The 27,909-nt window shown below is 44.3% G+C and overlaps 1 protein-coding gene and 1 long non-coding RNA gene across 4 annotated transcripts; one reads left to right on the top strand and one right to left on the bottom strand.

The window, feature by feature from the left end:
• Nucleotides 1-557: 557 nt before the first annotated feature.
• LOC143518460 (uncharacterized) lies at nt 558-24,721 on the bottom strand. 3 transcript variants are annotated; one of them, XM_077010927.1, is made up of 9 exons: nt 24,556-24,721; nt 23,819-23,896; nt 21,502-21,555; nt 20,973-21,293; nt 17,230-17,243; nt 8,034-8,051; nt 7,829-7,889; nt 4,539-5,624; nt 558-3,740 (listed from the first exon to the last, which is right to left on the bottom strand). In XM_077010927.1, exons 3-9 carry the CDS (start codon nt 21,518-21,520, stop codon nt 2,497-2,499), a joined length of 2,763 nt encoding a protein of 920 aa, XP_076867042.1. In that variant the 5' UTR covers nt 21,521-21,555; nt 23,819-23,896; nt 24,556-24,721; the 3' UTR covers nt 558-2,496. The 3 variants fall into 3 exon arrangements, with proteins under 3 accessions (XP_076867042.1, XP_076867041.1, XP_076867043.1); XM_077010926.1 differs by lacking the exon at nt 23,819-23,896; XM_077010928.1 differs by lacking the exons at nt 17,230-17,243; nt 21,502-21,555; nt 23,819-23,896; nt 24,556-24,721 and having other exon boundaries at nt 20,973-21,108.
• Nucleotides 23,392-27,716, top strand: LOC143518486 (uncharacterized). The gene is made up of 3 exons (XR_013132208.1): nt 23,392-23,651; nt 23,822-23,911; nt 27,440-27,716. It is a non-coding gene; the product is annotated as an uncharacterized LOC143518486 (long non-coding RNA).
• The last annotated feature ends 193 nt before the right edge of the window (nt 27,717-27,909 follow it).

Genomic DNA, 27,909 nt, shown 5'->3' with positions numbered 1-27,909 from the left:
CGAACTAGTAACTCATTGAATCATAGACGTAGATCGGAGATAAATAAACTAGATTTTTTTTCAGCGTGAGAAATCGGATGTGTGGCGTGTGAGCGTGTGAAGACAGTCAAATGCGAGTGTCTCACGCTCATTGCATGAGAGTTGGCAACACTGTTATAAGTTTGTTGTGAGTCTGTTGTTGCTGTCCTTATTTGTTTGTCTGTATATCCACCGGAGATTAACAATTCATTCATTGAATAGCCTACCTATCTTGAGGGGGCATGTGTGGACGGGGGGAGGGGGCGGGGGGGGGATCGAACGAACCCTCCGATCCCCCCTGGCTACGGGCCTGACATAATTAGTAAAGTAAAAAACAGTTATCTCCCCAGTTCTCATCATCTCTCCTCTGATAATATTCGCTCACATCTATGTTGTAACGATCGAGAACTAGCCACACATCCGATTTCTCATGCCGAAAAAAAAAAAATCTAGTTTATTTATCTCTGATCTACATCTATGATTCAATGAGTTAGTAGTTTGCTCTGGCGCCAACCACTGGCGATCGGATGATACTTAATTCGTGTCCATTTTACATCCCCCCGGTAACAATCTACGTCCCCGTCCCCCGTCCCCCAGGTTCAAATATCACTCCAAGTGATCTTGAAAAGTTGGCAACCCTGCTGATGCGGATGGGACGTGAACGGCGAGGCATCGTCAGAAAACTAGGCAACTGTATAACCAAGAAACGCAACCAACCGTAACAATAAGGCACAAATGCGAACATAAACTAACCAGATAACATTTAAACAAATGCAACTAACGACAATAACGCATGACCATGAACATAACAAACTGACCAGAATTCACTTACTGAGCAATTACAAATACACAAAGGCACATGAAACATGAGGGAGAAGGGAGAATTAATCCGAGTTTGTTCGTTAACATCCGCAGATTATTTGTCTCATCGTTTTATATTCGCCAGACTATCACGAACGAATGTGCTTGTTATTTAAAACAAATCAGATAGTGTAGGCCTATGCTATAAATAACGATTGTGAATTTATCCCCAGAAAATGGCTTTCAATAAAGATAGATTTAGAAGATGTGAAAAGATTGCATCTGGGTCATTCCAGGATTTTGGTACATTTCCTGTCCCACCACTTAAATTTCCAAATGTACATATCCAAAATATCTAAATGACTATTTTTTTTAACATTGTACTTGTTATAAGACAAACTGTAAAATTTGCTGGAAAAATAAGCGCCTTAGATATTATTCAAAAGACCGAATACCTTTGAACCACCTCAAAAATTGGCCATTTTCTCTTGTCCCACACATTGGGTGACCAACAACTTTGCCAAATTTAACAATTAAAATAAGCTCTAAATAAATTACTTCCTCTTGCATATTGTTGAAATGCATCTCCTTTACTTATGAAAACAACTTCTTTGGTCTACATTGTATTGCATGTCACAGTTTTTACACTATTAATTTGTGTCCCACAATATGCGTGCAGCCCTGTTACCATAAAGAATTTTATCTGGCAGAGAAAGGGTTAAAAATATTTGTGTATTAGCACAAAGGAATTTGCATCACAAGGACATTTCCTGCCCACATGGCAAGAAAAATGGTAAGTGCTCTAACAATTTTCAAGGTTTTTTTCCAAATATGTTTGTCCAAGTTGTGTGTGTCACTCAGTGAACGCAACCATGTTCCTCATATTGTAAGACTAATATTGAGTAGAGTCAAAATTTACTTTATATACTTATATAACCATATTTGTCCTTGATCTTGTATACATAGCTAAATTTTACAGTGAGCATCTGTTCCTGGGGTAGACCACAACTTAGCCTAAATTTGCAACCCTGTTAGTCGCAACCCTGTTACTGCATACCAATTTACTGCACACCAATCTAATAAAGAAAAAACTTCTTCCATATCTGAGATTGACGAATCAAACTTTTTAATAGTTTATAACCTATAGATTATAAATATATGATTTTAAATGATCAAATTGAAGATCAAATTTTCAGAAGTTACCACCCCTGAAATGTACCAAAATCCTGGAATGACCCATCTATGATTTAACGATGAGTTCATGCTAGTCTGTAAGCGCTTCGGTGTTAAGACGTCTTTTCATAATGAAAGTCATGGGTCAGTACAACTTTTAAACATGTGCAACTGAACATGTGAACCTACAAACAAGGTATTGAGTACATACAAGGAGCAAAGCATTTCATGTGCATCTGGGCTTGTGAAATATTTGTCACATATTTGTGAAAACACATCAAAGCTCAGATTTCCTATATTTTGCATTGGTGGACCAGAAAACATGGGGCTCACTATTAAATAACATGACATAGAATGAGTCTTGATCACATGGGAGGACAAGTCAACCCTCATCTGCCTCATTCTGGCAATGTGAAATATAACAAATCCTCCATGAAAATAAATAAACCAAAAAACTGGTGGTGATGGGGGGGGGATACTGGGCAGTAGGAGTTAATTGATCAGTTAATAGGTTAAATAATTCTCTAGTGTCCTAATCAACTCTCCTCCTTTTGAAACTGCAGCTCTAATTCCCTCTCTGTGTTTGTGTCTCAGTGCCTCTAACTCTCTCTCCTTCTCCTCTATCCTACAGTCGAATTCTTTCTGTTTCTGTGTCAACACACTCCAAAGTTTTTGCTGGAGTTCAGGCATGATGATCTTCATGAGGTTCCTCTCTGCCTCCACCCTGGCCTGTCCTTCATACGTCTCCCTGATCTCCTCCATCTCCTGTCTGTGTCTATCCTCCATCTCTCTCTTCTCTTTCTCACTCTCCTCTCTCAGTCTGTCTAGTTCCAGCTGAGCCTCTTTCCTCTTCTGAATCTCTATCTCCAGCTTTCTCTCCAGATCTTTCTTTATACTGTCATCTCTTTCTTCTTTTAACATTATCTCAAGTTCAGTTATTCGATCCTCGTATTTACTGATTTGTGCATGATAGTCAGCAGATAATTGTGTAAATTTCATCAAAACATCCTCTATACTCCTTTCCAGTTTCTGTCTTGTTTCTTCTTCCTCTCTCTCTTTCATCTTTTGTCTTTCTCTCATAATTATTTTCTCCATTTCTCTGATCTGAGATTCTGTCTCCAGGTAGATCTCACTGCTGCAGAATCTCTCACTGTTTCCTTCCACCATCTTCTCTATCTTCTCCAGCAGCTCTGAGATCTGAGACCCATCCCCACTCTCCTTAATGTTGAGACAGTGAAACCTGTTCCCACATTTCTCCACAAGTGTCTGGACCTCTTGGTTTCCTGACTGAATTAACTGTTCAGGATTTTGTTCTTCTTCAGTAACAGTGAAGAGGATCATGGTGTTCCTCCAACATCTCTCTCCAAACATCTCCTCCATTTTCTCCAGCATCCCTCTCTCCTCTCCTGCAGGCTGCTTCACTGGTATGACTAGGAGGAAGGCGTGGGGTCCTGGGGCAGACAGACGGACACATAGTCCCACGTCCTGTCTCACCTCCTCCAGAGAGAGTTCAGGGCAGAACCAGTCAGGAGTGTCCACCACAGTCACCTTCCTCCCAGCCACCTCCCCCTGTCTGCTCTCACTCTGCTGGGGGAGTGTAGATGTAGCAGCCTGGCTCCTCTCCTCTCTGCCCAGGATGGTGTTTCCTGCTGCACTCTTCCCAGACCCAGTCCTCCCCAGCAGCACCAGCCTGAGTTCTGGTACAGGAACCAGCACTGGAGAGTCTGGACTGGAGGATTCTCCACCCACTGGAAAAGAACATACATTTCCAAATTGAATCTAATAATACATTTTATATTAAACTACTCTACGGTAAGGAAACTGTATTAATCCCAGGAAACTGTATTAAACCCTCCATACTGTTTCTCCCTCTGAGCGACACTGCTGAATCTGGTGTCTCTCCACTCACTATAGCGCAGCAGACCAGTTAGAATGGGGAACGCAATCTTCAGAAGGTATGCTTGATATACAGCTGATATAATGGGAATATTATAGTAGAAAACAATTTCACTGGTTAAACTAATATCTGATAATTCTCACCTGCTATTTATTCATTTTTGCTATATTTGCAAAATGGAGAAGTTCAATGAAACTTTAATGAACTTGTACAGGCCCGCGGCTCATCTCCCCGCGGAGAAAAATTACGTTTGCCACAGCCCCCCCCCCCCCAAAAAAAAAATTAAGAAAAATATAGTTGAATAGCCCTGGTCTACAGGCTCTGTTTAAGGCCTACAGTCTTTGTGCAAGGACTAAGGTCTCTGTGGTAGGCCTACGGTCTTTGTCTAAGGTCTACAGTCTCTGTGTAATTGGTGACTGTGGTGCACTGTGTGAGTGATTGGTGGCTGTGGTAGAGACTATGTGAGAGAGGCTAAAACAAGTCAGATAAATTCTGATTTGACCTCTGATTTGACCTCTCATAAAATGTTAAAAATGTGAGAAGTACAGGCATGACACAAAGCAAAGCTGCAAACTCTCTGGGTTTTGAGCCCAAGAGCCCAAGATTATATTATTTTATACTTTTTTCCCTTCATGATCAAAATACTCACTCTTTGGAGGGTCCAACTCTTTGCTGTTTCTTCTCCTGACTGGGACTGTTGGGTCTTTCTCCTCAAGCTGTTTGTTCTTTTCTGCCAGTTCAGTTTTCTGTTGTTCCAGTAGGATCATCATCTCCTGGTGTTGGCTGCTCTTGTCCTGTAGTTCCTTTCCCAGTGTCTCCAGTTGTTTTTTACTGGTTTCCACCTCTTTTGTTGTGACCTCCAGTATTCTCTCTTTCTCCTTGATCAATTCACTCTTTTCATGTATTATTTTATTTAGGTTCTTTTTTGTCTTTAAATGTCCCTCTAATTCAGTGTCTTTTTGTTTGATTTGGTTGTTTTTCTCTTCTATAATCTTATTTCTCTCCTCCAGTTGTTTTTCTTTGTCTTTCTCCATCTCTGACAGGTTCAGTCTCAGTGTCTCTAACTCTCTCTGTTTAACCTCCATCCTACTATCAAACTCTTTCTGTTTCTTTGTCATAAGAGTCTGGATAATATATACATGCAGGTTCCTGAACAGCTGTCTGTCTGTCTCTACTGCTGTAGCTGCACTCTTCTCTCTGCTCTTCATCTCCAGTCTGAGGTTCTTCACCATCTTCCTCCTCTCCTCCTGCATCCTTCTCAGCTCCCGTTTCACCTCTGTCATCTGCTGATCTTCTCTCTCCAGTTCTCTCTCCAGCTCTCTCCTCTCATCATCTCTAACCTCTGATAACCTATTTCTATATTCATGTTTTTGATGTTTGTACCATTTTATCTTCTCAATCAGTTTCTCCACTGGTTCTGCTGAGCTCCTCAGAGCTTCCACCACAGCCCTCACTGCGTCTCTCATCTCCTGCTCTTCTCTTTGTCTCATCTCCACTCTTTCTCTCACTATTCTTTCCTCCATCTCTCTCATCTCCACTCTGATCTGACTGATGCACTCTCTCTCCTCTTGTGTCATTTCCTCTTCCTCTAATTCTCCTTTACTGGGTGTTTGTTTGTCTGTTTGCTCCAGTTCAGTCTCAGTTTCCTTCAGCTGATCCTTCCATGATTTCCATCCTTCTATTAAGGTCATTAAGTTCTTCAGAGCAGGTCTAGGAAACCTCTCTTCTTTAAACTCTGAAATAACGATACAGGTATGAGAGACTCAACTGGATTCAGTCACCTTTGGACCCTAAATTAAGTGCACAATGAAAATAAATAAGCATGAAAATAATATGTAAATCAACTCTATAAAAGCTTACCATCATATAATTGCGGTAATAATCAATTTATCAAATCAATCGAGCTTTTAACTTTATATTTGATATTTTGCACTACAAAGCACAAACCTGCCCCTGTGGTGTCCCTGTTCTACAGACCTGCTGAGGAGGGGAGGTGCTGTTTCTGTTACTCTTACAAAGGATCACTGATAAAGTACCGACGCTGCATCTGACTCATATTTCATATTCAGTAATAGAAGAGAATCAGAGCCTCATAGGAAATCCATCTGTTCATGAACTCTGATGTTGAAGGGATCAGGGGAGCTTTGCTTTGTTAACTCTATGAGTACTTCTTGAACCTTAAATTAAAACACTTAACACTTACAGTAGTGCTCAAAATAATAGCAGTGCCCCAACAGCAGCAAGATAAATCAATGTTTTTGTAAAACTTTCAACCTCTACACCACAAGTAAGTTTTTGGAGGGTATAATAAGGGTATAGAAAACCAACAAACCCAACAGGCGACCCATGCATACTATAGATTCTTTGAAATTGAATGACTAACTGAAAAGGGTGTGTTCAAATAAATTGCAGTGGTGAGTTCAATTAGGGAGGCCGTCACTTAGAGAGGGCATTCTGGGAAAAGGGGTGTTAACAGGTGATCCTTATTTAAGGAGCAAGGCAACTGACATGCTGGCTGTGCATTTGTCCTGAAAAAACAAGAAAAATGGGTCATTCAAGACACTGTTCTAAAGACGAGCGTTTTTAATCAAGAAACTAATAAAAGAGGGGAAAACCTATAAAGAAGTACAGAAAGTGATTGGCTGTTCATCTAAAATGATCTCCAATGCGTTGAAATGGGAAGAAAAACCAGAAAAACGTGGAAGAAAAAGAAAAACAACTCCTTGAATGGATAGGAGAACAGCCAAACTGGTAAAGGCTTAGCCAATGATCGGCTCCAAGAGGATCAAGGAAGACCTTCAGTTGACTGTGAGTACTGGTACAATCAGAAGACGTCTTGTTGAAATCAACCTACCAGCAAGAAGCCCTCGCAAAGTCCCACTGCAAAAAACACATTGAGTGGCCTGAGAAGAAATGGCGTAACATTTTGTGTACTGATGAAAGCAAGGTTCTTCTTTTTGGGTCCAAGGGTCACAGACAGTATGTCAGACATCCTGCAAACACAGAATACAAGCCACAGTACTCAGTGAAGACGGTTAAGCATCGTGGTGGAAGCATCATGATATGGGGATGTTTCTCCTACTACGTTGTTGGTCCTATTTATTGCATACCAGGGATCATGGATCAATTTGAGTACATCAGGATATTGGAAGAAGTCATGCTGCCATATGCTGAAGAGAAAATGCCTTTGAGGTGGACCTTTCAACAAGATAATGCCCCAAAACATACCAGCAAGCAAGCAAAAGAGGGGTTCCAGGCAAACATGATTCAACTGATGGAGTGGCCAGCACAATCCCCGGACCTTAATCCCATAGAAAACTTGTGGGCTGACATAAAAACTGCAGTGCATGAGGCAAAACCAAGAAACGCAGGGGAATTGTGGAATATAGTACAATTGGCCTGGGCTGCAATACCTGTTGACCGTTGCCAGAAATTGGTTGACTCCGTGCACCACAGATGTGAAGCAGTTATCAGAAACCGTGGTTTTGCAACAAAATATTAGTTTAGGATACTCAGCCAAGTTGGCTTATCAAGAATCTCTTAGTTTGTGCAGTACATTTTTGAGTTTCCAAGAAAAGATGTTAACGCTGCTATTTTTTTTAACATTACATTTCTGACTTTCTGTGAAATATCATTATTATTATTATTTGAGTTTTAATTACTTTTCCCAATTGTCCTGCTTTGGAATAGAATGTGCTTTGTCCCCAATGCATTTGTGTTCAAAAGTACACAAATTGTAAAGTACAATTTGTTAGAAGAATTTTGATATTTACTTATTTTTTTAAAGACACTGCTATTATTTTGAGCACAACTGTATGTATCAATAGCACAAAAGCCAAACCTACGACTAAAACCTACAAGCACTTATTACTTCACATAATCTATTTAGCTCTTATGAATGAATTCACATAGTACAAAAGTTCTTATTCTCCTCCTCACCAGTCAGCAGAGCAGATTCCTCCATTTTCATTCTCTCCTCTTCTGTCCATCTTCTGTCTCTCTGTGGAAGTGAATTAAACAGAGTGAAGGGTCCATGATGTCATACTGTGTGTTATATGGAGGACCAGTGTGGATTATTGAGAGCTATTAAACCACATGTGTTCAACAGTTAGAAATATGAATGTCATTAATATTGTGTACTCACCGTTAAGGTTCCTAAACCCTGTAAAGGAAAAACTGGTTAATGATAAAGGGTTTTGACAGCAGTAAATGTGCTTTTAAAACTATGACAACTACAGTAACACATTCTCAAGCTCTTCCCAAGAAATTTGTGTTCCTCTCATAAATGTGAAATCAAATGTAGAATCTAGGGGTGACCTGCAATAGTCGCTGATTCGACTATAGTCGACTATACCCCCTAGTCGACTATGAACGTCATAGTCGAATGTACCATTCTAACTGCATGGGGGTGCCCAAGGATGCAGCTAAGCATTAGTTGTTACATGAAATGTCTTTGTTTTCGTTATATATAGCCTTTTGTCAAATAAAATCATCCTAATTTCTGTTAATAAATATTTAAAAAATGATGTTTGTGCATTAACAATAGGCATCTTCTTTACTACACATTAATAAATCACACCCTGCAGTTGCACAATCCAAACGAACGGAGCTGAACACGCTACAGAATACGCAGCATCTGCCGAGATTATAATGGCTACTAAAAAACTTCAAAAGTATTTTGAAAAAGATAAAGATGAATCAAACAAATAAAGTGCAAGTTATGTCATCAACGTCTTTCATTTTGCACGTCGACACCCAACATGGCATACCATTTAAAACGCATAAGGTAAAAAAAAAAACAGTTCAGCCGTTTGTTGTTTCGGTTGTGTCATCTCGTCTCGTCACGGTGCGTCTCAGCAATTAGGCCTATAAACATTTTTTGTTGTTGTTTGCTTTTAAAAACCCGTTACTTGAACCTTTCCTTATATATTTTTGCTGTTGTGTGGCAATTTTTTATATTTTCAGGCAGGCATATTTTATTTAAAATATTTTTGACAATTTGCACAGTGCCTGTCTGACAGTTCGATATGCGCAATGCGCACTGATGGTTAATGCAAAGGAGAAGCTGTCACGGTGAGGGGGCCGGGTCGCCACCAGAGGGCGCGCAACCCGGCCAGCAGCCGATCCCAGCACACACCCCCGCGCACGCAGCCACTCCCACAGTCGCAATCACCATCATACTGAGCACCTGTTTCTTGTTTACTTTGCACTTCTTAAGCCCGCAGGTCGTCTGGTCCAGTGCTGCACATTGCCACTACACGAGCGTCTCTGGGTGTCTGCACGTCCCTACCGTGTGTGTCTGTACGAGCGTCACCTTGCATCAACTGTGTATGCGCTACGAGCTTTACCTTGCATCTGCTGTGTTTGCGCTACGAGCTTTACCTTGCATCTACAGTGTATGCGCTACGAGCTTTACCTTGCATCTGCAGTATATGCGCTACGAGCTTTACCGTGCATTGCGTGCTACGAGTATTACTGGTTGCCATGGATAATAAACCACCTTCTGTTCAACCCACGTCTCCGGCTGCCTCTGTCCCGACGCCCCCGGCGTCACAGAATGTGCAGCCTGGAGCAGCCGGAGGCGAGGGCGCCTCGGCCATAGAGGTGTTGGCCCATCAAGGCATCATCCTGGGCAGACAACAGCAGGAGCTCCAGGAGCTCCGCTCAGTGGTGAATACCCTGACGACCTGCATCCAGGCTCTGACGGTACAGGTACCTGCGCGCCCTCCGACGCCCCGAACGCCGATACCTCCACCCGAGCCCTATAACGGGGACCCGGAGCGTTGTGAGGGCTTCCTGGTCCAGTGCCAGCTCTATTTTTCCAGCATGCCCCACCTGGAGGAGAAGGAGAAAGTCGGCTTCATGGTAAACCGGTTACAGGGCAAGGCACTGGACTGGGGAGCAGCCCAGATCAGCGCGGAGAAGCCCTGTACCCGCAGTTATGAGCAGTTTGTTCGCGAGCTGCGGGCGGTCTTCAATCACCCCAGCCATGGGAGGGTCTGCGGCCAGAGCCTGTTAAAACTACGGCAGGGAAGCCGAAGTGCCGCAGACTACGCTCTGGAGTTCCGGACCCTGGCCGCCAGGACTGGTTGGGGAGAAGCGGCTCTGACAGACGTCTTCCTGGCGGGGCTGAAGCCCGACCTGAGGGCCGAGCTGAGCTGTAGGCCCGAGGGACAGGACCTGAATCAGATGGTGCACCTGGCCATAACCATGGACAGGTTGCTGCAGGAGCGAGGCAGAGGAGCGGCTCTTCCTCCTACCCCGCAGGCTCCCGTGCACACACCGCCCCGTGAGACCACGCCCGCCGAGCCCATGGAGATGGGTACTGCCGCCCCCCCCCCTCACTCGTACCGCTAGTCCAAGGAGGGGGCGGGCTAGGGTGAGTATCGCTATAATGAAAAATCTCTTGACGTGGGAAGCGTCGGTGTCTTACGGGGCGATGTCCTTATCTGTGTTTGCCCTAGTGGATACGGGAGCCTCGGGGAACCTGATGCGGAGGAGCGTCGCCGAGCAGCTGAGGGTGCCCTTGATCAGACTCGAGGAGCCGAGACGCGTGCAGGCACTGGACGGGCGACCTGTGGGCGGGGGTTTTATCACTCACCGCACAGCACCAGTCACCATACACGTTCAGGGCCGAAGGGAACAGATCAGTTTTTTTGTACTCCCTTCCACACGCTATTCCATCACATTAGGTCTCCCTTGGTTTAGACTCCACAACCCCGTTATCGACTGGTCCACGGGTAGGCTGCTGAAGTGGGTAGCGCCCCTACAGGGCACCCGGTCTCCCTCTCGTGTGTTCGTGCATTCCACCAGCGTTGAGAGCCCAAACATCAGCTCCACTCCAGTCATTCCCGCTCCGTACCGTGATCTAGCGGAGGTGTTCAGCGCTGCCAAGGCGACCCAGTTACCACCTCACCGACCCTGGGACTGTCACATCACGCTCAAGGCAGGTACTACGCCACCGCGCGGTCGAGTCTATCCACTTTCTCAGGAAGAGGAGCGGGTCATGGCTCAGTATGTTAAGGAGGCTCTCGCTCAGGGCTATATTACTCCCTCTACCTCTCCCGCCTCAGCCAGCGTCTTCTTCGTAAAGAAGAAAGACGGTGGGCTGAGGCCATGCGTAGATTATCGAGGGCTCAATTCCCTCTTAGTGAACTTTGCCTACCCGCTGCCTCTAGTGCCGTCGGCGCTGGAGCAGTTAAGGAAGGCTAAAGTCTTCACTAAATTAGATCTGCGCAGCGCCTACAACCTCATTCGCGTGCGCGAGGGTGATGAATGGAAGACGGCGTTTAGTACCTCTACGGGGCACTACGAGTACCGCGTCTTGCCGTATGGCTTGGCGTCTGCTCCGTCGTTCTTCCAGGCGTTCATTAATGAGGTCTTAAGGGAGTATCTGAATAGATGCGTTGTCGCTTATATCGATGACATTCTGATCTATTCTCCCTCCTACGACCAACATGTGCGTGATGTACGGGCAGTTCTGGGCACACTCTTGCGCAATCGGTTGTATTGCAAGCTCGAGAAGTGCGAGTTCCATCTCAGCGAGATGAACTTCCTAGGTTACACCATTAGGCCAGGCTCCGTGCACATGCAGCACAGGAAGGTAGAGGCGGTCGTGAAATGGACGCAGCCTCACACACGGCGTGAGCTGCAGAGATTTCTGGGCTTCGCGAATTTCTACAGGCGGTTCATTCGCGCATATAGCCAGATCGCAGAGCCCCTTACTGACATGCTGAGAGGGGGAGGAGTCAAGCTTCGCTGGACAGAGAGATCCACGAGAGCGTTCAACCAGCTGAAGCAAGCGTTTGTCGACGCGCCGGTTCTGCACCAACCGGATCCTAACCGTCCCTTTATAGTGGAGGTAGACGCGTCGAACGTGGGAGTAGGCGCGGTGCTATCACAGCGACCGAAGAAGCATAGCTCCCTCCGTCCCATAGCCTTCTACTCGAGGAAGCTCACCGCCGCCGAGCGTAACTACGGGGTGGGAGACCGTGAGTTGTTGGCCATGCGCAAGGCGTTCGGTGAGTGGAGACACTGGCTGGAGGGAGCTAAGCATCCTTTCACCGTGCTTACTGACCACAAGAACCTGGAATATATCAGGACCACGAAACGGATGAACGCCCGTCAAGCCAGGTGGTCTCTGTATTTCTCTCGTTTCAAGTTCCAGGTGACATACCGGCCAGGAGAGAAGAACCAGCGTGCGGATGCGCTATCTAGGTCCTTTCCTGGCAGTACGGAGTCGACAAGCGAGGAGCCGGTGCTTAAGCCAGAGTGCGTCGTGGGAGCTTTGGAGTGGCAGATCGATCGGGAGATCGAGGCAGCGAACCCGCATCCAGGTTGCCCGCCGCACCGTAAGTACGTTCCCCCCGCTCACCGTAGTGCCCTCATCAGCTGGGCTCATACGTCAGTGGGGACGGGACACCCAGGGGTGTCAAAGACGGCTCAGTTGTTGGGGGCTCGCTACTGGTGGCCGGGGCTGCACCGGGACGTACTGCAGCAGGTGGCGTCCTGCGCGGTGTGTGCGCGGTGCAAGGTGCCACACACTCCTCCTGCGGGTAAGCTCCTCCCTCTCCCTGCACCTAAGCAACCATGGACGCACATCGCATTGGACTTCGTCACGGACCTCCCCCCGTCCGAGGAGAACACGGTCATCATGGTGGTAATAGACCGGTTCTCGAAGATGGTTCGCTTCCTTCCCCTGCGGGGCCTGCCCACTGCTTGGGAGACTGCGGATCTCTTGTTTCGGCACATATTCCGGCAGTTCGGTCTGCCTGAGGATATTGTGTCGGACAGGGGACCGCAGTTCACCTCGCGTGTGTGGCGGGAGTTCCTCTCCAAGCTTAACATCACGGTTAGCCTAACCTCTGGTTACCATCCGCAGGCTAACGGACAGGTGGAGCGAGCGAACCAGGAAGTAGGAAAGTTCCTGCGCGCGTACTGCAGCGAGCACGCGGACACATGGTGCGCCCTTCTGCCCTGGGCCGAGTACGCACAGAACTCCCTCACACATTCCAGCACGGGGATGACACCGTTCGAGTGCGTGCTCGGTCGCCAGCCGCCGCTCTATCCTTGGAACGCCGCGTCCTCAGACCAGCCCATCGTCGAGGAGTGGTGCAAGAGGAGTGAGCGGGTGTGGGAGGACACCCATCAGCGGCTGAGAGAGGCGATTCGGCGATTCAAGCGGAAAGCCGACCGTCGGAGGGGAGAGACCCCATCTTATCAGGTAGGGGATAAGGTGTGGGTCTCCACCGAAGATGGACGCCTGGGCAGGAGAGGTAAACTGGGGGAGAGATATGCCGGCCCGTACGTCATCTTGAGGCGGCTTAACCCAGTTACATACCGCATCAGTCTGCCCGACGACAGACGTGTGTCGCGTGCGTTTCATGTGTCCGCTCTCAAGCCCTACAGAGCAGGTGCACTGGAGGAGGCCTCGACGTCACGGCCGCCCTCGCCGCTGCAGTTGTCGGACGGACCCGCGTACCTCGTGGAGAGGTTACTGGACTCGAGGCGCAGAAGAGGTGGCTTACAGTACCTGGTGGACTGGGTCGGATACGGACCGGAGGAGCGCTCCTGGATACCGGCCTCTCAAGTGGTAGGCCCCTCCCTTATCGCCAACTTCCACAGGGAACATCCAGACCGGCCAGCTCCGCGGCGACGGGGAAGACCGCGTGGGAGTCGACGGGAGGGGTCCTTGGGGGAGGGCTCTGTCACGGTGAGGGGGCCGGGTCGCCACCAGAGGGCGCGCAACCCGGCCAGCAGCCGATCCCAGCACACACCCCCGCGCACGCAGCCACTCCCACAGTCGCAATCACCATCATACTGAGCACCTGTTTCTTGTTTACTTTGCACTTCTTAAGCCCGCAGGTCGTCTGGTCCAGTGCTGCACATTGCCACTACACGAGCGTCTCTGGGTGTCTGCACGTCCCTACCGTGTGTGTCTGTACGAGCGTCACCTTGCATCAACTGTGTATGCACTACGAGCTTTACCTTGCATCTGCTGTGTTTGCGCTACGAGCTTTACCTTGCATCTACAGTGTATGCGCTACGAGCTTTACCTTGCATCTGCAGTATATGCGCTACGAGCTTTACCGTGCATTGCGTGCTACGAGTATTACTGGTTGCCATGGATAATAAACCACCTTCTGTTCAACCCACGTCTCCGGCTGCCTCTGTCCCGACGCCCCCGGCGTCACAGAAGCAATATATAACGAACTTCATTCCAATTACATTTTAAAGATTTCCTAGAGTGATTGGCTGCATTGATGGAACCTACATATGCTACCTATTACAGCACCATTAGAACATGAAGGCGATTACATAAACAGAAAATCCATCCATAGCATTAATGTACAGGTACTAACCTTTATAATCCTTAATGAATAATGTACTTATCTTTAATGGTAACAAAAATAACGTAGCTATTGTAACTGACCGTTCTCCCCATCAAGATCATATGTGATGCTTTGCACCTCATCACAAATGTTGAAGCCAGATGGCCAGGATCCGTGTATGATTCCACACTGTACAACAAATCTGAACAGAGTAGGCCTGCGGTAGTTTTGCTAGTTGTTCACATTCAGTGTAATAGTTAAATCATTGCAAACCCTAGTGCGATTATAGGACACTATGACGGCCTCCTTCATGGAGACAGAGGGTATCCCTGCCTGTCCTATACCTTATGACTCCCTATTCAGTTCCTGCACCTGGACCACAGTCCCGCTACAATCAGGCCGACAGCAAAACCAGGGCAAGAATTTAAATGACCCTAGGAATCCTCAAGGCCAGGTTCCAGTGGCTGAAGGGGCTCAGAGAAACCCCTGATAGGGCGTGCCACATAGTAATGGCATATGTGGTATTACACAACATTGCAACCATCCAGGGACAGCCTACCATCTCTGACATGCCCACAGACGAGGAACCTTACATGCATGTGGGTGACAACAGAGATGGTGGAGTTGTCAGAGACTCCATCTGCAATCACTGCTTTCCACATTAAATCATGCACCACCACCCACCCCACCCTCCACCCTGTAACCTTTTATTATACATTAGAGTAAAATTCACTGTAATGTTTCATTATTTCATTTTTCCTGTAAATAAATACACTACCGTTCAAAAGTTTGGGGTCACTTAGAAATGTTCTTATTTTTGAAAGAAAAGCAGTTGCCAAGAAACTGAAGATTTCCTACAATGGTGTGTATTACTCTGGTTAGAGCACAGACAGGCTCTAACCAGAGTAGAAGGAGAAGTGGAAGGCCCCGCTGCACAACTGAGCAAGAAGACAAGTACATTAAGAGTCTCAAGTTTGAGAAATCGACGCCTCACAGGTCCTCAACTAGCAGCTTCATTAAATAGTACCCGCAAAACGCCAGTGTCAACATCTACAGTGAAGAGGCGACTCGGGGATGCTGGCCTTCAGGGCAGAGTGGCAAATAAAAAGCCATATCTGGCTAATAAAAGAAAAAGATTAATATGGGCAAACGAATACAGACATTGGACAGAGGAAGATTGGAAAAAAGTGTTATGGACAGACGAATCAAAGTTTGAGGTGTTTGGATCACACAGACGAACATTTGTGAGACGCATAACAACTGAAAATATGCTGGATGAGTGCCTGACACCATCTGTCAAACATGGTGGAGGTAATGTGATGGTCTGGGGTTGCTTTGGTGCTGGTAAAGTGGGGATTTGTACAAGGTAAAAGGGATTTTGAATAAGGATGGCTATCACTCCATTTTGCAACACCATGCCATACACTGTGGACAGCGCTTGTGGCCATTTCATCCTGCAACAGGACAATGACCCAAAGCACACCTTCAAATTATGCACAAACTATTTACAGAAGAAGCAGGCAGCTGGTGTTTTATCGGTAATGGAGTGGCCAGCGCAGTCACCAGATCTCAACCCCATTGAGCTGTTGTGGGAGCAGCTTGACCGTATGGTACGAAAAAAGTGCCCATCAACCCAATCAAACTTGTGGGAGCGGCTTCTGGAAGCATGGGGTGAAATTTCTCCAGATTACCTCAGCAAATTAACAGCTAGAATGCCAAAGGTCTGCATTGCTGTAATTGCTGCTAAGGGAGCATTCTTTGACGAAAGCAAAGTTTAAAGTAGAAAATTATTTCAAATTAAAAAAAAACATTATTTCTACCTTGTCAGTGTCTGGACTATATTTCTATTCATTTTGCAACTCATTTGATAAATAAAAGTATGAGATTTCAGGGAAAACACAAAATTGTCTAGGTGACCCCAAACTTTTGAACAGTAGTGTATATTTTAGAATATATTTTAAGAATAAGATATAGTTATGTACATACCACTTTGTACTATATTCTTATACTTCATTTTTTATCTGATGCCATGTGTGTTTTACACCACTCAGATTAGACCTGGAATTAGTAAGTGTTCAATTAAAAAAAGATTTAAAAACTCAATACAGTATTATATATGTGGAGAATATAATAATATAATCGCACCCTTCTGCTAAATATATATCATTTTCACTCACGCATTAACTCTGTTGGCAATTTTTTTGACATGCTGACTGCCTTTCTCTAGCAGCTACCGCAGTATAACATTTACGTTTAATAATATCTAAATATTCTGCATACGCAGTCATTAATACTTCAAGATACAGTGGTGTGAAATACGATGCTCGGCTGATTTTCGCATTTAAGTCCATGATAAATCCTATTTATCTGCGTTCCATTAAGAATGCCTTTTATAGTTACGCGTGAACACGCTTCTGTCTGGGTCAACCAACTCAGAGATGAGCGACCCTGATTACTTTAACTCCGATCAGCCGTTTTGGAACCGAAAACTCTGAATATGCCAGATCGGGGTAAGACAACTCAGAGTTCAGGGTTAAGTTTAGAGTTTGTTAAACCCGCTTTCTGGAATACCCCCCAGGAAACAGGAAAATGAAAACCAGGAAGAGAAACCAAAACAGTGTTAATCATGGCAATGTTGAAACCAGGGAAAGACCAATCACGAGACCACAGATCTCACACACACACATACACACACACACACACACACACACACACACACACACACACACACACACACACACACACACACACACACCCTGTCTGTGGATTTGCCCTCAATATATTTCACTCTACTCAGCAAAAATGTGTCTGCCTCTATCACTCCACCTTACATGTGGTACTATTGCAATAGAGGGTACACAAAAGAACCTCAGTAAGATTATGTGTCTTTACACACCACATGATTATTACAGTGTTTGTGAGTTTACTCTCTGATTAATAGATTAAACAGCTGATGAGTATTTGAATAAAATCTCTTGTCAGATTTTAGAAAAATAATTGTTTGCTTACCCAAAGAGCACGAACTGTGTAAAACAAAAGAAGATAACACAATGTTAGATAAAACACCACAGTAACACAATTATACACCTACCGAAAATCCTCAACCTTCATAGAACCGTTTAAATTCAAACATTACTTGACACATGGTTTTCACTCTAAATACCAGAGATGGGCACTGTAAGGGAATTTGTGATTAGGGTCTGTGACCCTCAATCTGAACACTCAAACTTGTTGTTCATCCCCTTATCTGTGTCTTCTCCTCTGAACTTCTCTCTCTCTCTCTCTCTCTCTCTCTCTCTCTCTCTCTCTCTCTCTCTCTCTCTCTCTCCCTGTACCTTTCCATTCCCCTACATTCAGTTAACTCTACCTACACTCCTGATAAGAACACTGATCATACATGTTTTATTATTCTTACCCAATTGTCTTAAGACAAGTCTTCATTGTCCTCACAAGTTGTGAATCTGTTTTCCTGACCATCTACAGATCACTGAGGGCTACAGATCACTGAGAACAATTTATAGTCCTGTTTATGAACCCTGAAGGCTATGATCTATGTCTAGAGACGATTTCAGAAATCTAAACTGTCATTCGAGTGCAGTCCTCCAAGCTCATGGAAGTCATACATGATATGAATTATTTTTTCCAATGCACCATGACTTTTACAAATGTTTTTGTACCATGTTTGTGTATTCAAAATAAAGTACATGTGTAATGCTCACAGCGTCAAACAGCGATAATTATGATAAGCTTTGGACTACGCCACCCTCAACTAGAGGGAAACCAATCAGTAACGTTTCACTCGCGCTAGATTACTGCCAACAATAACGCACTTTAACTAGGACGATCATTTAAACATTGTATGCGCTCAAAGCTCGGCCCTACCGTGCAATGGCTGGAATAACTCGAATTGCCTGTTACTTCGCCACCTCAGCGACCGCTTGCATGCAGCTCAAAACACACTCAGTCAAGCATCTTAAAGCCCCGAACAATCTCAACTCTGCGAGATTGAGTAAAACTCTTACAACTCAGAAACTCTGCGAGAATGGGTAAAAACTCTTACAACCCAGAAACTCTGCGAGAATGGGTAAAAACTCTTACAACCCAGAAACTCTGCGAGAATGGGTAAAAACTCTTACAACCCAGAACTCTGCGAGAATGGGTAAAAACTCTTACAACCCAGAACTCTGCGAGAATGGGTAAAAACTCTTACAACCCAGATCCGAGCATGTCTCTCGTCCCGTCAATCAGCTTCAGGGCTAACGAGAGCAAACGAGAGTTTAAATACCCTTCGTGATGTGCACTAGGGGTGGGCGGATCGATAATTATATCGATAGTATCGATACAAAGGTGAGGATCGGTATCGGATCGATACCACGGCAAAAATATTGATTCTTTTGCTGCAGTTTAGAGGTCTGCGTGCGACTGCTTTTTTAATCCCGCTCCCGCCTGCTCCCGCTTGTTTTAATCCCGCTCCCGCCCGCTTTCGCCAAAAAATCGCTTGTTTTAATCCCGCTCCCGCCCGCACCTGCTTGTTTTAGTCCCGCTCCCGCCTGCACCGGCCAAAAAATCGCTTGTTTTAATCCCGCACCCGCCCGCCACATACACATTTCTGTCGCCCCCGCCCGCAATCCTAATATGAATTGAATTAATTAGATTTAGTACTTGAAATTTTCTTATGTATTTATTAAAACAGCAATATAGCGATGGATCGCCCTGTCCCATTTCTTACCACAGTCCAAACACATGCCGTCAGGTGACGTACACCAACACTTTCTGATATCAATCACAACAAGCCGATTTCCCTCTCCATTAATTACAATGGAATATGACTTCCATACATCAGACTTTCCTGTAGTTGGCTTAATTGTGGTGTATTTGCCTGTTTTAATTGAATTTTCCACAGATGAAACTGGTTGACCGTCTACAGCAGGGGTCGGCAACCTATGGCACGCGTGCCACCATTGGCACGAGGCATAATCACTGGCACGCGACACGCTGGACCAGCATCAGCAAAAATATATATAATTTAATATAAATTATTATATGAATGGATTATAATTTCAAGTAAAAAGTATCGCCCCCCCCCCCAACGGTTTGGAAGTATCGGTATCGGCGATACTGACCAGTATCGTATCGGTATCGTATCGATACCAAAATTCCGAGTATCGCCCACCCCTAATGTGCACTAATTCAATATGGGCGGTGCCCTTAACTAAAAGGGCCGTATCTTCAGGCACACTCTGTAACGGAGTCTTCCTGTTACACATGTATGATTTCAACATTATTTTTGTAAATGACAAGACTTATGTCTAAGCAAAGTCTGACCTTTTTGTTCTAATTATATGATAAATCTCAATGAGTGATACAAAACTTTCTTTTGGTATAATAAACATAATCTAGAGGGCTTTGCCTTTCATAAGCCATTTCTAATTTAAATTGATAAACTACAAGTCAAGTTATTATTTGTTGTTCCTAAAATTTGGATAAGTGACAAGACTTCTGTCAGGGACTGAATATAAAACACACCCGGATAGGTTTGATTAATTTACTTTAGACACTTAGACATTATTACAGCCAGTGTAGTAGCCCCAATTAGGGTAATGGCCACTTGTAAACAAACATCAAAACAACCATCGACATTTTAAGTTAACTGTAAATAAATGTAGTATATTACTTGCCACAATTATTGTTTTACAGGAGTGATATGTGTGTAAATCAATGTCCAAGACTCATTTGACTTTATGAGAACTTTTTTTCTGTAATGATATTTTTGATTGGTTTGATGTAATATCTCGGGAAAAGATATTCGTCCCCCAGTATCGCCACCACGATAAGATCGTTTTACACCAAAACAAATAACCATCGCGGAAGGAAAATGAGTGATGCTTTCTATATAATTTTAAGCACGCAAAATTACACCATTGTTAGAAACAATGTTTAATGGTCGCAAGATACCATTTTTTGAAAATTCTCAAAAAATATGGCGATAAGAGACACAGAAAATGCGCAATACGTGGCAGTGTAATGGGGGACGGCTGACAATAGGAGCTACCTATTACTACCTAAGGTAATAAATAAAAAAGATATTTTCCATCTCCTGTCCCTACGTTTATCCTGGTATTGACTTGAGACTTGACTTGGACTCTAACCAAAAGACTCATGACCTAATTTGGACTTGTATTTTGCGACTTTTGAACATCTCTGCTAAATACTCAGTACAGTATTCCTCTATTACAGTACTAGAGTTACAGCAACACACAGCTACAAAACAGCTGTTTGATGTGAGTGTACCCAGATAAACAGATCTATTGGTTCAGCAGGTCTATAAATCTGTTATCAGGACTCACTACTCCTGGTATCTTAGATTAGTTTAGATTCTGGTCTGTCATAGAAGCCCAGTGCATGAATCCTCTGTTAGGGCCTCATTAGCTACACAGTGTGTCTACAACTTTACAAGTCAAACATTTGATTAGGGGAGCACCAGAAGCTCCGCCCCTTTCTTCATCATAAGTGAGCTGTTATATATGAGTTTAAGTCCTGACGTTCACACCTCTCTGTTTAACTCCAGTATGGTGTGGAGAAGGAGGCCCAATGGATTCTTCTCTTCATGATGTACAGCATTGTTATGGAAGAGTGGTGTTGGGCCTCTGAACGTCTGTGTTTGTGGAGAGTAACTAAAAATCGTGTTCCATTCTGAGATGAGACTGATGGTGATGTTGAGATTATGTAGAGTGTAGCTCTTGAAGACTTACATACTCCTACTGTGAGCTCCTGTGTTGTGTCTCCGCTGGTCACCTGACACAGGTAATCTCCTGTATCTGACTCTCTGCAGTATTTCAGCTGTAAGGAGGCGTTTCCTCTCTTCAGCTCCTCAGTGAACAGACTCACTCTGCCTTCATAGCTCCTCCCCTCTGTCACCTGTCTGTTCTTATAAAGGCAAACACAGTCTATCCCCTTAAACCACCTGATCTCTGTAGCAACAGCACTGGTTTCAGGAGACAGGTGACAGGAGAGAGTAGCAGCAGATCGAGAATGATGCTCTCTGTCATGTGGGCCAATGAGTTTAAACTCATCTGTAAGAAAACACATGCACAGATACACACACACACACACACACACACACACACACACACACACACACACACTCACACACACACACAAATCAGCTAGTTTTCCCATATATCTTTATAAAAAAGAACAAGCTTTCTGATGTTACATTTGTAAAACCCATTGTGGGTTAATGTAAAGTAATGCACTGGTAATTCTGGAAGTGAGACTTACTGTTGCCTGCAGCTGCCATCGTGATCTCTTTCTATGGGTTTAAACTTGTAACAACTGAAAAAGAGAGGTGGGAGGGACAAAAACATATAAAAGATTGCCCTAGATCCCTTAATACATAACCTATAGTTTCTGTAATCAGTGTTGGGAAGTAACGAATTACATGTAACGGCGTTACGTAATCAGATTACAAATTTTGAGTAACTGTAATCTGTTACAGTTACTGCTTCAGAAAGTGGTAATCAGATTACAGTTACTCTGCTAAAATAAAGGGATTACATCGCGGTACTTTCCTATTTTTGGTCTTCCACAGGGGCGTCGCCTGGGCTGGGCTTCCGGGGCTTCAGCCCCGAATGATTATCCAGTAGCCCCGAACCTTTTCGCTCAGCTGTACTATTAATGATTAATAGGGCAGTCATGGCCTGGTGGTTAGGGAACTGGTCTTGTGACCGGAGGGTCGTGGGTTCGATCCCCAGGCCTGAGGCCATGACTGAGGTGCCCCTGAGCAAGGCCCTTAACCCTCAATTGCTCACTTGTATAAAAAAAAAATGAGATAAAAATGTAAGTCGCTCTGGATAAGGGCGTCTGCCAAATGCCATAAATGTAAATGTAATGAGGAGGCCAATGCTGCTGTGAGAATAGGAAATCTCTTAACACCAATCAGAGTGCCGCTTCAAGGATAAAGTTCCGCCTTTCAGTAGAAACAGCCAATCAGCTTGCTGGTGTTGCGGGCGTGGAGAAGAGCCCACCCCCACCCTCGTGAGGGAGCGCACATGTGCTCTAGCCATTTTTGGCAGCAGGTTGCAGGTAGCTGACGGTGAAAGAAAATGGATATACGGCGTTTTTTCAAGGAGAAAGGTAACGGTAGTTAACTATGTAAACTGTGATGACATTGTTTGTGGAGCTATCTGATAGTTGGTTAAACACATCTCCGACTCAAAACACACAGATCAAACCCACTGTGTGCTTAATAAAATGCAGCTTGTCACTAGTCAGCTTCGGAATTAGTTAGCTAACCTAGTTAGTTCACCTATCTAGCTAGTTAACCTAGATAGCTTAGGTAGTGAAGGTTTGAGGGAAAAAAACGTATATAGCTAGTTATGTTATAGCTAGTTGTAGTCATAGTTAGTATGTTCAACATGCCCTGATGTACCTGATAAGCTAATAACTATTTCATTTTCAAATTGTGTTTAATAATTTAGGATTGTAGGACTGTAAGCTATAATGAATAAAAATCTATTTTGTTAACTAGCAGTTAACTAGTTAGCTAGAAGGTGGACATTGTGGATAGCCAGAATTTAGTACAATACTTTATGTAGGGTGACCATATTTTTGTTTGGGAAAACCAGGACACGGGGGGGGGGGGGGGGGGGGGGGGGGGGGGGGCGAACATAAGTTGTCGCAAAGGGGGGGGGGGTGGCGAACGTAAGTTGTCTAGCGGGGGGGGGGGGGGGGGGTGTGGTGGCGAACGTAAGTTGTCGAGCGTGGGGGGGGGGGTGGGGGTGGCGAACGTAAGTTGTTGGTTCTCCGTCGGTTGAGTATGATGAGGCTCAACTGATGGGGCTCAGGGATTCCGTGTCATACAGCGCCGTGAGAGCGTAAACTGTCGACGGGGGGGGGGGGGGGGGGTGACTGCATTTGGGCGTCTGCTACCTGTTTGTTGTTGCCATAAAGGTAATCCCCGAGATCGTCTTGAGATCGCGGTGCGCGATTTCAAAATTAGAGCGGATAGCGCGATTGAAAAAAAATATTCCTAAAAAAAAACACTTTTCATAACAGCTCGCGGGCCAGAAATAGATAGCCCGCGGGCCGGATGTGGCCCGCGGGCCGCTATTTGCGTATGGGGGCTTTACAATATGCATAAATGAATGGATGTTGCAAAAAATAGTTGAGGGTTAGAGTTTGTTCAAATCTCAAGTATTGTGGTGTAATTTATTTCCTAATACAAACAAAGAGAACTTGAGAGGAGAGAACTGGAGAGGAGAACAGACAACAGGAGAGGAGAACAGAGCAGAGGACAGGAGAACAAAGACCTGGAGAGGAGAGAATAGGAGAGGAGAGGAGAACAGACAACAGGAGAGGAGAGCAGAGAACAGGAGAGGAAAGAGGAGAGAACAGGAGAGGAGAGGAGATGGAAGAAGACAATACAAGGGGTATGGAAAACAATGACTAATAAACACATTATTAATAAAATACACATGTTTTTATTACGAAGACTAGCAAAATAATGCCATATGTAGTTTGTTTTAGCACAGTCTTTTGTATTTAAAATATTGTTTCCAGCTTTATTTTAAGCATGCTTTCCTGAATTACTATTTACCAGGGTAGAGGAGAGGGTGGAGAGAGAGGAAATATGGAGAGACCTGAAATGAACTGAACTGATCAGGACTGGACTGATCTAAAGAAAGAACAGGTTAGGAGAAGACACACACACACACACACACACACACACACACACACACACACACACACAACAGTACACACACACACACACACACACACACAACAGTACACACACACACACACACACAAGGTAATCAAAGACTAAGTCGGTGCACATTGCCATGATTCACCATCATGCCCCACCTAAACGAGCCTGCAGCATTGACTTGACCTGTTCGTATGTTTTTTTTTTCTTTATTTTGTCTCCACCTAACTAGAATAGAAGTGCTTCATAAAATTGTTTCATAAAATGGTTTCATAAGTATTTTAATAGGGTGATTGAAAAGGCTGTTTTATGTGTTAATCTATTTGTTCACTGGAAAGAAAAATAAAACAATAATATGCATTATGTGGTTGCTACATTCATTCAGGCTTTAAAAAAATGACAATATTGTAAGTAATCCAAAGTAATCAGATTACAGTTACTCACTTGAAGTAATGTAACTGATTACGTTACAAATTACATTTTGAGTGATGTAATCAGTAATCTGTAAGGGATTACATTTTAAAAGTAACCTTCCCAACACTGTCTGTAATATACTGTATTCGTTTTTTTAACATGTTTTTGTTTTGTTTGTGACTAACATGCTTTAGTGTGTTATGAATTCATCTTACCTTTGCTATTCTTCATACACATCTGCTGATTTAGGTGCAGTACGCCGTGTCTTTCACAGTATCACATATTGGATCTTCATTTTAGAACAGCACGACGAATTACTTTCGCATGTTTTAAACTGCTCTCCAAGTTATTTTGCCATTGCGGGAAGAAAGTACATACTACTTTCACATTGACATTATTCGAGTCACTGTTTCAGTTCCTCATTGCCCCAATATTGCACATGCGCGAAATCATTACGCATTAATTTGCTGCTATTTTATCGCCTTTACTCGACATATACAGTGAGGAGAACAAGTATTTGATACGCTGCCGATTTTGCTGGTTTTCACACTTGCAATGCATGTAGAAATCTGTAATTTTTATCATAGGTGCTCTTCAAGTGTGAGTGATGGAATCTAAAAACAAAATCCAGAAAATCACACTGAATGACTTTTAAATCATTAATTTGCATTTTATTGCAGGAAATAAGTATTTGATACATCAGAAAAATGAAACTTAATACTTGGTACAGAAACCTTTGTTTGCGATTACAGAAGTAAGACGTTTCCTGTAGTTCTTTACAAGGTTTGCACACACTACAGCAGGGATTTTGGCCCACTCCTCCATACAGATCTTCTCCAGATCCTTGAGGTGGGCAACACAGAGTTTCAGGTGTCTCCAGAAATTTTCCATCAGGTTCAGATCCGGAGACTGGCTAGGCCACTCCAGGACCTGGAGATGCTTCTTATGTAGCCACTCCTTAGTTGCCCGGGCGGTGTGCTTCGGGTCATTGTCATTTTGATAGACCCAACCGCGACCCATCTTCAGTGCTCTTACTGAGGGAAGAAGGTTGTTGGCCAATATCTCGCGATACATGGCTCTATCCATCCTCCCCTCAATGCAGTGCAGTCGCCCTGTCCCCTTGCAGAAAAGCATCCCCAAACCATGATGCTTCCACCTCTATGTTTCACTGTAGGGATGGTGTTCTTAGGTTTGTACTCTTCCTTCTTTTTCCTCCAAACATGGCGAGTGGAGTTTAGAACATAAAGCTCTATTTTCGTCTCATCTGACCACATCACCTTCTCCCACACCTCATCTGGATCATCTATATGGTCATAGGCAAACTTCAGACGGGCCTGGACATGTGCTGGCTTGAGCAGGGGGACCTTTTTAAGCAGGATTTTAAGCCATGACGGCGCAATGTATTACTAATAGTTTTTTTGGAAACAGTGGTTCCAGCTTGCTGCAGGTCATTGACCAGGTCCTGCAGAGTAGTTTTGGGCTCTTTCCTTACCTTCCTCACTATCAGTGCAGCCCCACGAGGTGAGATTTTGCAGGGAGCTCCAGACCGAGAGAGGTTGACTGCTATCTTTGTCTTCTTCCATTTTCTAATTATTGTGCCTACAGGTGTTGTCTTCTCATTAACCTGTTTGCCTATCTTCCTGTAGCCCATTCCGGCCTTGTGCAGGGCTATAATTTAGTCCCTGATGTCCTTGCACAGCTCTCTGGTCTTGGCCATTGTGGTGAGGTTGGAGTTTGTTTGTGTGTGAGTGTGGACAGGTGTCTTTTTATTCTATTTAGTTCAAACAGGTGCAGGTAATACAGGTGGCATTTTAACTGTTATTATTTCACAGGGCCATCCATCCAATGCACAATGCTTTTACACTGGGAACACGAGGAACCCATTTAACCAGAACCCTGTGAAAAATGGTTCTCAGTGTAAAAGTACTGTGCACTTGTTATATAGATGATAGAACTTGCTACATAGACGAATAAGAGTGTAATACACCCCCACCTTCATTTTTGTGCTTTACCTATACATTTACTGTTATTTACAAGGGGGAACCATTTTTCCACTATATAACACATTTCTCCGCTCAGCAATGGAGTCCCAGCAAATCAGGCAATCTTGAGTTTCTGAAGGGCGGATTTGATATATTTTCATTGCTTAGATTTTCAGTATTGATAATAATAATAAGACAAAGAATAATTGTGTAAAATCTACAGTGCATGCTTTAAAAACAGACCACATTTGATCACGTTTATCAAATTTCAAGTTTATCAAAGGTATTTTAGGTATTTTACTGTGTATATTTATTAAGCTATTTCAATAAATATTAAATATGAACATAAAATTGCAGTGTTCATTGCAATTAAGTTCTTATCATGTTTGATGTCTTACAGTGGAGAAATATACATCTTCTGTGTACCATGAATGTGAGACTGAAATTGATAAGTATTGATAGGAAATTAAAATAGTTTATTTGGGGAACTTTGCGCCACAAGGGGGCAGTAGCCATCTGAAGTTAAGACATTATCACTGAAAACACAGAAACAAAATGCCACCATTTTATTATTCCGCCTGAAGTATTTATTCAGCATAAAAGTTTCAGATCTGACCTAGTAATAACTGGAAGATTTGAAGGATAGCTCAGAGTGAGCTATCTGTTAGATCAAACTCAGTTTGTAGTGTTCAATCAGGGCTTAATTTGAGGGCTTAATTTTTAAAATCAGGGCTTAATTTTGAAGCGTGCGTTCCGGGAACTGTCTGCCTCGATCTGGTAATAATAATAATTATTATCATAATAATAATAATAACAACTTACGTCCCCCCCTCCCCCCCCCCCCCCCGGGGAACAATTTACGCTCAATCCACCCCCCGTTCTAATCTCACTCCAAGTGATCTTGAAAAGTTGGCAACCCTTTGTGTCTCATGCCGCTGTTTGCGTTCCGGCATCGTTTGATTTACAAATTAAGCACTGTTCAACTAGTCATTTTCAAATAGTCCAGAGAGAAGTACACTATATTCACATTACAGACTAATGCTTGGTTGCTAGTGTTAAGAGTTATGGTTTCATTAACCCACAGTGATGTTGACATTCACACTACCTTGTTGCACAGATAAACTACAGGACCCTCACAGCAGCAACAGTAGCCATGGCAACAGCATCATCAGCATCTCGTCCCTCTCCTGAGCCCAATCACAGTGCCAGTGTGGTTCCCCCAGTGGTGATGCTGCAGTGCCAGTGTGGTTCCCCCAGTGGTGATGCTGCAGTGCCAGTGTCCTACACAGAAGCAGAACACTGCTGCAGTGGGCCGGGCCAGCGCTCCAGTGATCAGGAAGGAGAGACGCTGCTGGGTTTGTGTCAGCTGATGCTGAGAGGAGGAGCAGCACTGGGAGGTGGAAGCAGAGAGAGAGAGATACATGACGGGTCAGGTGTAGTTTGTACTGCTGAAATCAGCCCTTATAAATACGCTGGTTAAGGTCAGATGTCATGAAGGGTAAAGGTAGCTGCAGCTCCTCACTGCTCCTCTGTGTCAGGTGTGTTCTCACACACTATTTTATTAGGGGTAATTATAAACTGAATGAA

This window comes from Brachyhypopomus gauderio, chromosome 7 (genome assembly GCF_052324685.1).
Source record: "Brachyhypopomus gauderio isolate BG-103 chromosome 7, BGAUD_0.2, whole genome shotgun sequence".
NCBI classification, from domain to species: domain Eukaryota; kingdom Metazoa; phylum Chordata; class Actinopteri; order Gymnotiformes; family Hypopomidae; genus Brachyhypopomus; species Brachyhypopomus gauderio.
This window is presented reverse-complemented; position numbering and strand designations above follow the sequence as displayed.